At 39.1% G+C, this 14,571-nt stretch overlaps 2 protein-coding genes across 5 annotated transcripts in view; both read left to right on the plus strand.

Annotated features, from left to right (window-relative positions):
- Window positions 1–14,571, plus strand: part of CPNE1 (copine 1) — a 45,242-nt gene that overhangs the window by 5,657 nt on the left and 25,014 nt on the right. Inside the window, exon 1 of one of the 4 annotated variants that reach the window (XM_064465112.1) lies at window positions 1,858–1,995. The exons of the other annotated variants lie outside the window; for them this stretch is intronic. The gene's annotated coding sequence lies outside the window, so the exon portion shown is untranslated. Of the gene's footprint in view, window positions 1–1,857; window positions 1,996–14,571 lie in introns of those variants that run through there. 4 annotated transcript variants of the gene reach the window in all.
- RBM12 (RNA binding motif protein 12) lies at window positions 1,875–6,414 on the plus strand. Its single transcript, XM_064465108.1, has one exon. It carries the CDS (start codon window positions 1,875–1,877, stop codon window positions 4,515–4,517), a length of 2,643 nt encoding a protein of 880 aa, XP_064321178.1. The 3' UTR covers window positions 4,518–6,414.

Raw genomic sequence — 14,571 nt, forward strand, 5'->3', positions numbered from 1 at the left:
TGCAAGTTCCAGTCTATATTTCAAGATGGTGTAGTAAGGAATTGGACATTCATTCACAGCAGCTAGAGTAGGCAGCAGAACTCACTTTGTGCCAGTGGGGCTTGTCTGCTGTCGCCTTGAGGGAGAAGGGTACTCTGTACTTTTCTGGTGTCAACTGGATGTGGGCCAGTGCCCTTTAATACCCCAGTATGTTGCTTGAGCTCAGTAGTGTATGGAAGGGGTTAGTTCTCATTTAGTGGGCAACAAAACAAAATACTGAAGTACCCATTTGAGTAGTCTGAAGTTTCATCATGTAAACAAAATAATAGCTTCTTTTTTTCCCTTGTAGAAGAATTGTTACTCTTGTTCTCATTAAGTACTGAATTCAGCCTTACTTGGCATGGCTAAATTGTTGGATAGTGGCTTTACGTAGTAGTTAAGGATGTATTCAAGGCGTGTCTACTCTAAAGTGGTTGGAAGACCTGGACAGTCAAAGGCAGCTGAGTTAAAGACTTGACTGTATGCTGGGACGTAATACTTGGCTGAATGTGAAATGATGGGAGGTGGTTACTGCTTGTAGTTGGTCACAGCTTTGGCATGTGGCCAGAAGTCTTTGGTGGTGCGCTGCCTCCTGGTGTTGCATTGTATCATCTGGTTCGTCCTTGAACTCAAATGCTTAGTTAACGCCATTTGTATGTGACTAATGGGAACCTTAGATGTCTTCCATATAGATACTGAACTGGCTTGTGTTTAGGAAGTCAAGAAGTTTCAGAGATTAAGTGGCTCAGGTGAAACAAGGTGCTACTGCTGTCTGTTTAGGATGAGAGGCTGGCTTCTGAACTGGTGAATTGTGCTAGTGTTAATATGATGCTTTCAGTCTTTACTGAAGGTTTGTCAAGTATAATTGAGAATTATCTAGTTACCTGTTTATCTTGACCTTCTGATATGACCTCAGGCTCTTCTGCTCAATGTGTACAAGGTAACTGTCAAGACCTACCTGTTCAAAATTGATCTTAAGCTTCCACTAACCTCAGCTGCAGAGGTAAAAGTCATTTATTTGTGCCTGAGATGGGACATCTGCAACTATTAAAAAATTATACCTTGTTTTTGAAAGCTGGGAAAGCCAAATATCTAGCTAGGATATGCATAGATGTTAATCTAGTTTAAGTGAGGTCTGTATAGTCACAAAATGTTTGGAGCTAGTTTATAATGGTTAGCTAGATTCATGGTCACCTAGACCTCTTGCCTTTGCTAGGAGAAAAATTTAAGATCAGTATAATCTAGATGGCCCCTGTCAGGTTGTCGTGTGACTCTCACTGTTGCTAGCTGGCTATAATGGGTTTTTGTTCATAACCAACCTGCTGTTATGTTCCTAGTCATCTTCACCTGGCAGAAGATAAAATCCCTCCACAAATGAGAATTGTTTGTTTCCCATAGGTGTGCAGAATTTTTCTCAGTCACTTTGCCGGGTACAGTGGATACCATATCAGTGTATGGTAAATTAATTTTGTTTGGCTAGAATATTCATTTTGCTTATGTTCCATTAAATATCCAACTACTGATATGATAGTTCTGATTTTTGCTGTTCCTTTAAGGGTTGTGGTTTTTTCCCCTGACACTTGTGGGTCTTAGTTTAACAGTTATTTTGGAATTTCTAGTGCAACATGTATACTAATTGTATTGGTAAATGTTTAATACTTCAATCTGTATGAAGTAAACAACCACGACTAAGGAACTTGGAATATAAACATGCTTAATCTTTGCAAGATGTTGTTAGGTGTATGTAAACAAATATAGTAGATGGTGTCTGTAGGTAATTGCATGGTGTCATAAACAGTAGTCTGACATAGCCGTTGCCTTTTCTCATCTGCAGGTGTGTGTTGTTTCAGCGCAGCATGGCTGTGGTCATCCGCTTGCAAGGTCTCCCGATTGTGGCGGGGACCATGGACATTCGCCACTTCTTCTCTGGATTGACCATTCCTGATGGGGGCGTGCATATTGTAGGGGGTGAACTGGGTGAGGCTTTCATCGTTTTTGCCACTGATGAAGATGCAAGGCTTGGTATGATGCGCACAGGTGGTACAATTAAAGGGTCAAAAGTAACACTATTGCTGAGCAGTAAAACTGAAATGCAGAACATGATAGAACTCAGTCGTAGGCGTTTTGAAACTGCCAATCTAGATATGCCACCAGCAAATGCTAGCAGGTCGGGACCACCACCTAGTTCTGGAATGAGTGGAAGGGTTAACTTACCTACTACTGTACCTAACTTTAATAATCCTTCTCCTAGTGTAGTAACTGCTTCTACTACTGTGCATGAAAGCAATAAAAACATATCCACATTTTCTACTGCCAGTATGGGGACTGCACCTCCAAATCTTGGGAATACCTTTGGTAGCCCAACATTTAGCTCAACTATACCTAGCACAGCATCCCCAATGAACACAGTACCTCCTCCACCAATCCCTCCTATCCCAGCTATGCCATCTTTGCCACCAATGCCTTCTATTCCCCCGATACCTGTTCCACCTCCTGTACCCACACTGCCTCCTGTTCCTCCGGTTCCTCCGATACCCCCTGTGCCCCCCGTACCTCCAATGACACCTATGCCTCCCATATCAGGAATGCCTCCAATGAATCCTCCACCCGTAGCACCTTTACCCGCTGGAATGAATGGGTCTGGAGCAGCAGTGAATATGAACAGCGGCTTGAATCCATTGTTTATTGGTCCCATGAATCCTGTAAATCCTATCCAGATGAATTCTCAAAGTAGTGTCAAGCCAATTCCAATCAATCCAGATGATTTATATGTCAGCGTTCATGGAATGCCCTTTTCTGCAACAGAATCTGATGTGAAAGACTTTTTCCTTGGGCTCCGTGTGGATGCGGTCCATATGCTGAAGGATCATGTAGGTCGAAATAATGGAAATGGACTAGTTAAGTTTTTTTCTCCTCAAGATACATTTGAAGCACTGAAGCGAAACAGAATGCTGATGATTCAGCGCTATGTTGAAGTTAGTCCTGCAACAGAGAGACAGTGGGTGGCTGCTGGAGGCCACATTACTTTCAAGCAAACCATGGGTCCATCTGGGCAGTCGCACCCTCCTCCTCCCCAGGCTCATGCTAGGTCCAAATCTCCTAGTGGACAGAAAAGATCTCGGTCAAGATCTCCCCATGAGCAGGGTTTTTGTGTTTATTTAAAAGGTCTTCCCTTTGAATCGGAGAACAAACATGTGATAGATTTTTTTAAAAAGCTAGATATAGTTGAAGACAGCATTTATATAGCTTATGGACCCAATGGGAAGGCAATTGGAGAGGGTTTTGTTGAGTTCAGGAATGAAGCTGATTATAAAGCAGCTTTGTGTCATCATAAGCAGTACATAGGCAATCGCTTTATTCAAGTTCATCCAATTACTAAAAAGGCAATGCTAGAAAAGATAGATATAATTCGTAAAAGGTTGCAGAACTTCAACTATGACCAGAGAGAAATCCTCATGAATGCTGAGGGAGAACCAGGCTTGCCAAAATTGTGCGCACATATATCTAATATTCCATACAATATAACAAAAATGGAAATCCTTCAGTTTCTAGAGGGACTGGCAGTAGAAGAAAACTCTGTACAAATTCTTGTTGATAATAATGGTCAAGGTTTAGGACAAGCACTGGTTCAGTTTAAAGCTGAAGAGGATGCTCGTAAGGCAGAGCGTTTGCACCGTAAAAAACTGAATGGAAGAGATGTGGTTTTGCGTTTGATAACTGTAGAAGAAATGAGAGATATTGAGAGAAACCCACCATCTCAAGGGAAAAAGATACTGAAAATACCGATACAAGGAAGTGTGCCTGTGCCAGGAGCACAGGGCACTGCTGGGGATGAGCATGCCTTCTTGGGCGGAAATTCTAAAGATGCAAACAATGGTCCTCCATTTAATTTCCCTGGTAACTTCAGCGGGTCTGGCACTTTTGGTCCCCCTCTGCCACCACCTGGAATAGGTGGATTTCCTGAATCTAGACCAGGAATACCTACAGTTGCAACTAGTGGTTTACCTGGTGCAGGTATTGAGGTCCCAGGTTTTGCAAGTGGTCCTGGTAATTTGAGTGGACCAGCAGGTTTTGCAGGGGGTCCTCAGAGTTTTGGTAATGGTCCTGGCAATTTAAGTGGACCCCCCACCTTTGGTGCTGGTCCTCCAGGAATTGCTAGTGGTCTTGGACATTTAAGTGGACCTCCAGGGTTTGGACCTGGACCAGGAAATATACATATTAGTGGACCCCCAGGTTTCGGAACAGGGTCTGGGAAGCCTGGACCAACTGTCATTAAGGTGCAAAATATGCCCTTTACTGTTTCGGTGGATGAAATTTTGGATTTCTTTTATGGTTACCAAGTGATCCCTGGTTCAGTGTGCTTAAAATACAATGAAAAAGGCATGCCCACTGGAGAAGCAATGGTTGCATTTGAGTCTCGTGATGAAGCTATGGCAGCTGTTGTTGATTTAAATGACAGGCCTATAGGCTCCAGAAAAGTAAAACTTGTTTTAGGGTAGCTGTTAATATGAAGTAGTTGTAGAATAGATATTCATAGTGCTGTGATAAATGCATCCGGATTGGTTTTTATAGTATTTCCAGGATAGAACCTGTGGATTGTTTAAATTGTAAAACAGATTGGTTTCAGTAAGACAGAGCACTGGGTTAGCCATTACATAAGAAACACTGCAAGGATAGATGTTCATTGGATTTTCCTGTACAAATACGTGGAGAAGCTAGACAGATTGTTATTCATCATAGAAGTTTGGTAAACTACTAGACACAGTGCTTATCAAGGAATCTAGATTGGTTTTACATAGTTTCGGATAATGGAAATAAATGAAGTCAGTGAAGCTCTTCAGTGGGTGCTCTTGCAAGCCATTGTAAAATAGATAGCTATTTCTAGATTTGGTTAAAAGCTGGCTGAATTTGCTTTGTTTACAGGTCAAAGCTTTGTTTAAAGTCCTGATTTTACTCTGCAACTGAACAAATTCTCAGTGTACACAGATTAATTGTTTTGTGTATGTATCTTTATTTTTTCCAAGACTCTCACTGTATGAACAGTTGAATTATGCCCGTTGCTGATGTGTCTACCAAACTAATTCTATAAGTATGAGCGGAATCATTCTGTAAAATTCAAGCTGTTCTTTGTGGAATAACCTTTAGTTATTTATATATTGCAAATTTAACTGTGCAGAATAAGACTTTTGCCACAAGTATAGCTAACCTCAAACATTATCATATGAGTTTTATAGTACACTTATAAACATTTGCAGTAGAAGTAACAACTTGAAAATACTCATTATTGTTTAAGTAGCTTGATTTGTTAGGATTACATGAATCAGTTGGGATAGGATCTTTGACACTAGTTGGATATTGATGTTGTACTTCTCATGTGTCTATTGAACTCCTTACATAGAGTCTCTGCTAAGAGAACCAAAGTGGTGATTATTAGTAAAAGATTGGAGTCCGGCTAAAGTTTTAAATTAGTTTATGTATGAAAGAAACTTATCTTCAGCAACTCTGTTGTGAATTATTGCTATGGGTGAATTCAGAGATAAAATTTATTTTTCTCCAAAACAATACTGAGTTTACTATATATTGCAATAAAGTTGTGCTGTTGTTTTCAAAGTCTGTAAAGAGTTGCCATTTTCTTTGCTGTGTAGTAAAACCTTCCATGGAAAAACAGAGAATTGGAAAGGAAGTAATTACATAAGTGAAAAGTAGCATTTTTTTGGTTCATCCTTGCTTGGCTTATGATAAATTTTAAGACTTGGGCATTGCCTGAAAAATCCTGCTGTTCCCTGCAAATCTTGTACTTAAACATAGTAAACTTTAAACCGTTTTGGTTTTTGTCAAAGAAAAACAGTGCCTTTTGGTGTTGCATATCATGGAACACTGAAGTGTATGGTCAGGCAAAATTGAGAGGTGCAAGTGGCAACAGTTTTATTCCTGTGGTGTGTAGGAGAGATTTGAAAACCTGTGCAGCGCTGCATCCTGAGAGGATTTCACAGTACAGGACTATGTGGAAGGATTGTGTAAAGGTGTACTTCAATAAAGAGGCGGTCGCATTACACAGATGCTTCTGTAATTCATTAGCATAATTTTGTTTTGACAGATTACTAGGTGGTCCCAACTTTGGAAAAGTCATGTGATTTGTATATACTGTTCAAAATTAAGCCTCCTGTTAATAAAACTGTCTGTCTCTGAAGCTTCATGTTATGCGTTTCAACAGTCTTTGGGAGTAATGTTTCAACAGCAGATCTTTGTTTTTTTTTTTTTTTCTTTGAAAGTCTGAAAGTACTCTTGCTGATGTCAGAAAGATGTGTGATTAGGAGTCAAGCCTTTCAGTTTATTTTTTAAATTTTGCTCTTTGTTTTCTAAACAACTTTTATTAAAGTTTCATACTATATTGGAGTTATTTGGGTGCTTGTTTCTTCATGTTTAACATTAGAATAAAATTAATGAAAAGGAAAACTTGGCTTCATTGTTCACAGAATTGATTTAAGATAGTGTGTGTTGACTTGCAGAAACTGGTGATACTTTTTTAAGTTCAAATGAGTCACAACAATGCTTGCCTTGTTGTGAAATGTAATTACAACTACAGGTGTCTGGAATTAGATTCACAGTTCTGTGTTACTGTCTTTTGATTTCGTGTCTTGATCCTCTTGGTAATGGGTACAGTGTTATTAGTGTTTGTTGGACATGGCATATGCTGCGAAACAGGCTTGTGTGCCTGTTCCTTTGGACTTTCTAAAAGTGCAGGTTTGTTTTGGAAATCTTTCATTTTCTGATTCTTATTTTTTCTCTATGGTCTAAAGATGTTTAAATGCTTATTTAAAAAAAAGGGCAAACTAATGCAAAAAGCCTTTGGTGTTGGGAATACTGACATGGATGGAGTGTTTAAGTGGCAGATTTGGGGTGGGGAAGGAGCTCTTCATCTTGCCAAGCATTTGATGCTCTGTATCCTGTTAGAATAAATTAATAGTGAATTAGTTAGGAAATAACTCCTCTTCCTTGAGAGTATGCTCAAGCCATAGCCTATTCAGAATTTCTGCATGACTATAAACAATGCAGCTGCTGTCCCAGATGGTTATGGTTGATCCTTTAAAGCGTATATATAGAAAAGTTCATTACCGAGTGTCACTTAGAAATATAAGAAGCTTTCTATAACAACTTGCTTTCATGTTAGAAGCAGCCTTAAACTGCATGTCATGCGAAATTATGATAGATATCCTTATGTTAACAGACTATATGGCTAGATTTGATTAAATTGCTTACTTTGCACATGTTTATATTTATGAAAAGCCTTAAAAATAAGGGGTAGGACCTTTGAGGTCCCGTCTCCAACGTGGAAGACATGTAACTGCCCTTGCATATACACTTCAAGGCTGGCTGCTAACAAGAGGTAGCAACAGAAAGAATCAGCTAATGGACACTGCTGAAATTTGCAGTTCTTGTGGCCTAGATGTTTTGAGTGTCAGGAACTGACATCCTGCTTAGCCTCGTTGGAGCAATAAAGTCTGTGACACGGATGTCCCAAACTTCTTCAAGTTATGGAAAGAAGGTACTTGTGTTCACATAACTGGCTAAGTTGGTGTGTTTAGCAGTTCCTTAAGTTTTAGTGTCTAAGTGGTACTTGTGAAAAAAAAAAAAAAGTGGTAAAATGTTACATTCATGACATGATTTCTGTTAAACACACATTTTTGTTGTGCCATTCACAAGAGAAAGTACAAATATAATTATTCGATGATGAACTTGTGACCCACATGGAAGAACTGCAGTGGTTAGATGAAAGTGTGACTTTAAAGTTACCAAGTTTTCAAGCAGTTAAACATAAATGTCACAGTCAGACTTTGTTTTTAACACAAGTCCAATTCTGTAATATCACAGACAACACTAAAGCTAGTTCTTTATTGATGAATGGTTGCCATATTCTAAATGTAGATTTATGAGAGGTTTGAGGCTTTGTAGGTTTAAGGAAAACTGAAGGGTACTTCTTTTTTATTCTAAGTAGTGTTCCTTTCATAGCATTTAACGTTTTCCTTGAATGTCTATGCTCTGAATTTGTTGTGAGTGGAGAGGAAGATTGATGCAAAAATGAAGATTATAGTTGTGCACCAGCTGACATTGAAGGTCTGCCCTCTAAAGAAAGTACGTTCTGCTCAGATCCGCTAAATTGCTCAGATCCGCTAAATTGCTCAGGCTGGCTGTAAAGAAGTTGTTGCCTATGCTGTGTGAAATTAGCAGCTTATTTTGCTGAGACTGCTTTGGTACTCTAAAGACTGCAGACTCTAGAAAAAAAATATTTTTTCAGTAACCTAGGCACACCAGTGGTAGGTTAACTGTAAATAATTTCAGTTTCTATATTTTGTTCTTCCTCAGTCTTCTGCTGTGCTGGTTCCAAAGCTGCTGCTTCCCGCAGCGGGTGCTGTCGGTCCTCAGCGTGTTGCTCAGCAGTGCGCGCCTCCGAACCGTGTTGGTCTTCTGATCTGCAAAGTTGAAACAACTACATTTTATGGACCTGGTTGGACAACGGACAACTCTTTCAGAGCAGTTGTTTTAGGATGATAATACAGATATATGGATTAGACACTGAATCGAAGGATTGCAATTCCTGTTTAACACAGACTGTAGTGCAAGCAGACTAGGTTCTATCTTTGACAAGGTAATTGGTTGGAAGGGAGCAGTTTTGAAACTGGACTGGTATATTAGGAAACATTTAATCTGAGTCTAGGGACATAAATTAGTTTCATTTCAGTTTGCTGCTTTAGATATTGTTGCAGGTCTTTGGAAAGAAAAAAAGAGTGCTAAATTCTGTTGCTGTAAGAGGTTTCTCAGAAACGGTGCCTTGGACCTGGAAGCAGTGTAGCCAAATATATTTGCTTGCCTTTGCCCTTTTGCAGGTTTGCTGATGGTCCCTTCTGTTCTGTGCCTGTATGTTCTTTCATGGTTTTTGGAAAACTGAGCTAGAGTTTTCGTACAGAGCGAACGACTCTTCCTCCTGGTGGAAGAGGAAGTGAAACTGTTAAATGTTTCTGCAGGAAGAGTAGTCTCAAGGGATTCTCTTCCTATCTGTTTTTGGCAGTGAGAACGTGATTGTAGTTGAAAGATTTAGCTTTCCCACGGGATGAAAATGTGTTGGCTGGTAGTATGCATTCGACTTAAGGGTTGTGGCTGTGTACTGAACTCGCTACTCTTCCCCTTATCTTATGATCAGGTAGGTATACTGTAGCTTATTTTCTATACAGATTATTTTGTCAGTGATTTTCTTGGAGCTTTGTTACTATATGGAATGTTTGTGTGTTTGTGCAGGGAGTGCTTCCCATCTTCCTGATGTTGATGCTTTTTACTCATGGGTATAAATACAATATGTAAGAAAACGAGCCCTGAAAGTGTTCCTTTTCCATAGCTCCAGACTGAACACAGGTGTCAGATGGTTTAGTTGTGACTCTTTCATGCACTGGCACTCACTTCAGTGCAGCTTTCTTTGTTACCATTCTTGTGTTTTTATAGATGTATTCACAGCATTGCAGCTTGAGAGAAGCAACCTCTTGAATTCTGACCTGAGTTCCTTTATATCTTCTGTGGAGTCAAAACTTACTCCTTTGTGGCTGTTTTTTTTTCTTGTATGTTCCCATGTCTACAGTCAAGTTCAAATGGTCTTACCAGTTGCTTCCCAAGTATATTAAACTTTCAGAAACGGCGAATATGTTTCTTTTTAATGTGAGTCTGATTTCCACAAAATCAATTTTGTAACTCTATTTACTTCACTGTTTTTCCCCAGCTTTTGGGAGGTCTTTTACAAGTTACCAGTGAACTAGACTGTAGTTCCTCATTCAGTTGATGATAGATCACAATCAGGATAACTTCAAGGGTTGGAATGGGGACTGCCTTTACAGTATATGGTCGAAGCAGTACAGTTTCCTTGTAGAGTTGAAAACTGAAAATTTAGGACTCGGAAGGCTTGCACAAGGGAAACAGGAATTGATCCTGCCTAAAACTCTCTTGGTTGGCATAGTCTGCCTTTTTGGACCTGTCGCTGCTCCTGGAAGGCAGGTATCTTTTTGAAATCGTCACACTGTAGTTACAGTATTGTTAACCAAAGAATCAGTAGGATGGTATTGCACTTATTTCTGATCCATCTGAAGGTAGGTGGAACTTCCAGCTAGCTATTTCGTACTTTCAAACAATTAATTTCACTTCAGCCATTTCCAATTAAATGTGATCATGTGGATCTAGTGTTGCTTTTTGTGACGGTAGAAAGCTTATAAATGCTTTCTAGTCACTTAAAAATGAAGGCAGATTTTGGGAGGAAAATAGCAATGTAGTCAGAACCTAAACTATTTAAAGAATTCCTTTTAAGTAATTTTGATTGAGTGCCTTTAATGATAAAATTCATAGGCCTGCTGTCACTAAGATTTCAAGACTGTGTAGCACCTGTTTGCTTAGTGACCTGGCTGCCAGAGTGTGCTCCATAATGTGAGTTTTAAATGAAACTTTTGTTTCCAGCAGTATAACAAAAGTATTGCTGCTTGTTTTGATGGGAGGATGGCTATAGCATGTGAAAAGTCCTTGCTTGTTTGAACAGGAAGCTCAGCTTGAATGTGAAAATTATGCTGATACCATTTCATTATTAAAGTGTTTCTAATAAAAGGGCTGTATTTATAAAGCCCATTTTATTGAACACTAATGCAACCAGCTACAAAAGCAAAGAGGCTAATTAAAGTAAAATTAGGCACTGGTGGTTCATTGACTGAATGTAGGGGTAGCCCTCTTCTTCAAGGAGGGGAGGCAGAGTTGTTAACTTGCTACTAATTCATTTGCCTAGGATTCCCCCACTGCATTCCAGCATTGCTGCAGAGCCAGTCCTCTGTGTTAGAGGTCCAGTCTCATACGAATAAATGGAGTGGTTTTTCTAGCACTTAGAGCTCTTTTCATCTATGGAGTTGAATGCTTTTAGGAGTGAGGTAAGTGTGTATGCAGGGTGGCAGTGTATAGCTAATTTGTCTGAGTAACCAGTAAAACAGTGTCAGAATGTTTTCATCCTCACATTAAAGGCACATCAGCATTAATGTCAGTAAAGTGACATTAGGGTTGAAGTTGAAAGGTTAAGGCCAAAGTTGCACTCTTAGCTTTAGTAAAAACAACGAAGTGATGCCCTAATCTAATTAAGAATGTTTGTGGTTCAGAAACTTCAGCACTGAGCTTATGTGAAAGAGTGAAACAGTGAGTAGACAGTTTAAGAATTTAACTAATGTGAAATTTAAATTCAGTTGTTAATGATAGAATGTATGAGGTGTAACTGATCTAAATGGTTTGCTGTTAAATAGTTAAACCTGAGCCCTTAAGTCTTCTGTATTCTTAGAATGTAAATCAGAATTGTTTTTGATGGTCAAGTCTGTTTTAAGGTTTTTAAACACAACTGTAGTCACTTAAGTCAATAATTGTCTCTGTGTATGTAAGAGCATTCTGAGTAGACTGGATGCATTCTTTGAAGAAAACAGCCTTTCAAGTATATCTGAAAAATTGCATACACATACCCTAATTAGTCCAGGAGCAGAAAGGAGAGTGCAGTGTTTTCCTTCTGCTGGATGACTTGTGCTCTTTTCATGGTAAAATTTGTCCTTAGTTGTGCCTGTGAATAGAAGATAAACAAGAGTAAGTTTTCTGAAACCAAAAATGCTTTGGTTTAAAGAAAACCAATAATAAATCAGTGTAATATAAATCCTAAAGAGTGTGCAGATAATGTTATATCTCTGTTAAATATCAGCTATTTTCAGTGCAGTGACTTGACTGAATACAACCATATTATGATCATTTAATTCTGTTATTGTGAAAGGTGAAAGGGATCCCTATAATCAAGTTCTGTGCCAGCTACTGTTGGTAGTGGTGGATGTAACCTTCCTTGTTTAGCCTTTAAAAGGTAGTAAAACCCTGTTGTTTTCAATGTTTTTGAGCAGCGCACACTCCAAGGTGCTTACACGTAAAACGTGAAAACAGATACTGTTTTAATCATTTTGTGATCTGCAAATCCCTCTGCCAGAGCATTAGGTACATCTAAAAGGCCTACTGGTGAAGGATCTGCGATAAACGGACTGCTGATGTGCGGAGCCTGTCTCATGTTTTGTCCTGGCTGCTGGTCCTGGCTGCTGCCCGTCTTGGTTGTTCAACTGTTCTCATACTATGCAGATAGTGCTCTGCTGCCCAGAGAATGTGCAATGTGTAACCAGAGTCTGCAGGTTCCACCTAATGGCGATAACTCCCAAGTCTCTGCTTAGAGTAAATGTAACTCAATTGATGCTTTTACAGCTGTTAAATTTACTCTAGGTTTTTCATCACAGAAGTTTTTGCTCAGAGAACTTCTCTCTGCCTTAGTTTGGTCATATGTATTAAAAAATTGTTGGAAATGCTCGTTTCACTTTGAGAAAATAAAGATGCTCACATGTGGGAGAACCTAAGATTTACCAGTATTGGGTTATAGGGGTTTTCAGGCTCTTAACTTAGAGTCATGTTTTCTAAAGGGTGTGGAACACATTCATAGCAAGTTCAAACTTAATGAAAACAGATAGGTTTTTTAGTGTATAGGTTGAAAAGTATTGCAGTACATATACTATGGGTAGCAGACATGGAAGAAGCTTGAGGAAATACCAGTCTGTTTGCAGTTGTGGAATCCGTTCCTTCTTAATGCAGGGAGATTTTATGATCGTTTTGGCCTGCTTGGCACTGAGACAAGCAGAATAGCTTGAATCCATTGTCGTAATGGGTGAAGATACACTGACAGGAGAGGTTGGATCTGGAGGAGATCAAAAAAGGGATGCGAGGTCAGTGTGGTGTTTTGTGGCCTTTAAATACTTCTGTTGTGAGTCTGAATGGGGGAGAGACTTTTAAAATACCTTGCCAAATCCTTAATTTTGTTCTGCTTCCTCAGTTTCAGGTTTTTGTGGTGGTGGGGATTTTTTTGTAGGTGTTTCTGCTTTGAAGCATCATTATTCTGCAGCAGATTAGGACGGAGAAGTGAAGATATTTATACACAGATGGTAATAATTAAGTGGCAGAAAAGTGTTATGGGGATGTGACTATCTTAAAAAGAAACCTACTCAAATGGAGAAAGAAGTAAAAGACAGTGTTGGCATAAGAAAGGCTTGACTTGCAATGAAAAAATTGAAGAAATAAATTAAAAGAAATCAATCAATTTCTTAGGAGCACTGCAGAAGCAATATTACAGGATTTTTTTTCCAGATCATATTTCATGAGGATCTAGATTAAAGATTAAAGTCCATAAAGAATAAAGCTCACAGTATATAGTGTGTGAGAGAGTGTGATTCTCTAATGTGTGAGAACTTGAAAGGTCGCTTCTGCTTTATGTCCCTACTCATTTCTTAGGTGGGAGTTGCAATGTGCAGTAATAACTCAAGGGCAACCGAGAATAGTCTAAAGAATTCATCTGGGTTATCTCAGTTGTTTTTTGGTGATCATTCAGCAGTGTGAAAGAAAAAATAGGGCAAACTTTTAACTGAGTTACTATTGGTTCTATGTGGTCACCCAAATTCTTCAGTAATGTGAGTTTGATAAAACAGCAGAGATTGGTAAAATGTGTTGCTGGCACATTTCCTTTTAAAGTATTATTTTGAACTCATGCTGTTCATACAATATGTACTAGTCTAAACAGATGGACCATAGTGAGCTTCTGCCTTGACATTGCCTGCATAATATCATGGCTGTGTCTGGGGGAATGGGTAAAATCATGCCGGCTCTAGAGTAAGCACAGGATGGTTTCAATTTCCAGCCTTTGGGAACGGTAGAGGCTGTTGAAGGGATCAGCAGAATGAATGCCAAGATGTTGCCTCAAAAATCACGGGTGCATGTAAGAAAGAAGTGGTGAAGCTACAGTGTAGTTGAAGAACCAAAGAGAAGGAATAGGGTGTAGTCTTCAATCTCAGTTTAAGGAGTTTGGACTGAGAAGTGGAGGAGCCATAGCCGGGTTGATTTATGTGGGGCATGGTACAGAATGTTTAGCTGTTTGTACCTGAGCTGGGAATAGCTGGGGTTTTAAGGGCAAGAATGAGGCCTTACCTGAGAAAGGCAAAGATGTGCTATGTAAAATGGCATGTTTGGGGTTGTTACAAAGGTCAGTATATTTGAGCTTTTAAATCTGTTTTTCAATTCAGTTGTTCTTTACATTTCAGCAATAAATATTTGAGAATCAAGGGGGGGGGGATCTGAATAAAAGAATATGAAAGGAATGAAAAAAAAATTCTTACTTGGTGGGAGAAGTCAGTGGGCACTTCTAGGATTGCAGTTACTCTTCCAACTTCAGGCAAATGAATGGCTGACTCCAAAGCCCCAACCTGCTTTAAGTTAGTTTTTCAATGAAATGGTTTTCAATATTCTGCACCTAAATGCTCTGAAGAACTTTGAAATGTGGTTGGTTTGGTTTTTTTTTTTTGCATGAAGAGCTTGGAAAAGTAACTGAGATTTTGTTTAAGTTCAGGTATTAATTTGAACCCCATTGTAATTTAATGTATTACAAACTAATATTTGAAATAGAATCAGTGTTGACCTGTCAGTTTT

The sequence above is a fragment of the Phalacrocorax carbo genome, chromosome 14 (genome assembly GCF_963921805.1).
Source record: "Phalacrocorax carbo chromosome 14, bPhaCar2.1, whole genome shotgun sequence".
NCBI classification, from domain to species: Eukaryota; Metazoa; Chordata; class Aves; order Suliformes; family Phalacrocoracidae; genus Phalacrocorax; species Phalacrocorax carbo.

Bases quoted from the DNA above. Each gene is read 5' to 3' on its own strand.
- RBM12 (XM_064465108.1), top strand. From the start codon at position 1,875: ATGGCTGTGGTCATCCGCTTGCAAGGTCTCCCGATTGTGGCGGGGACC.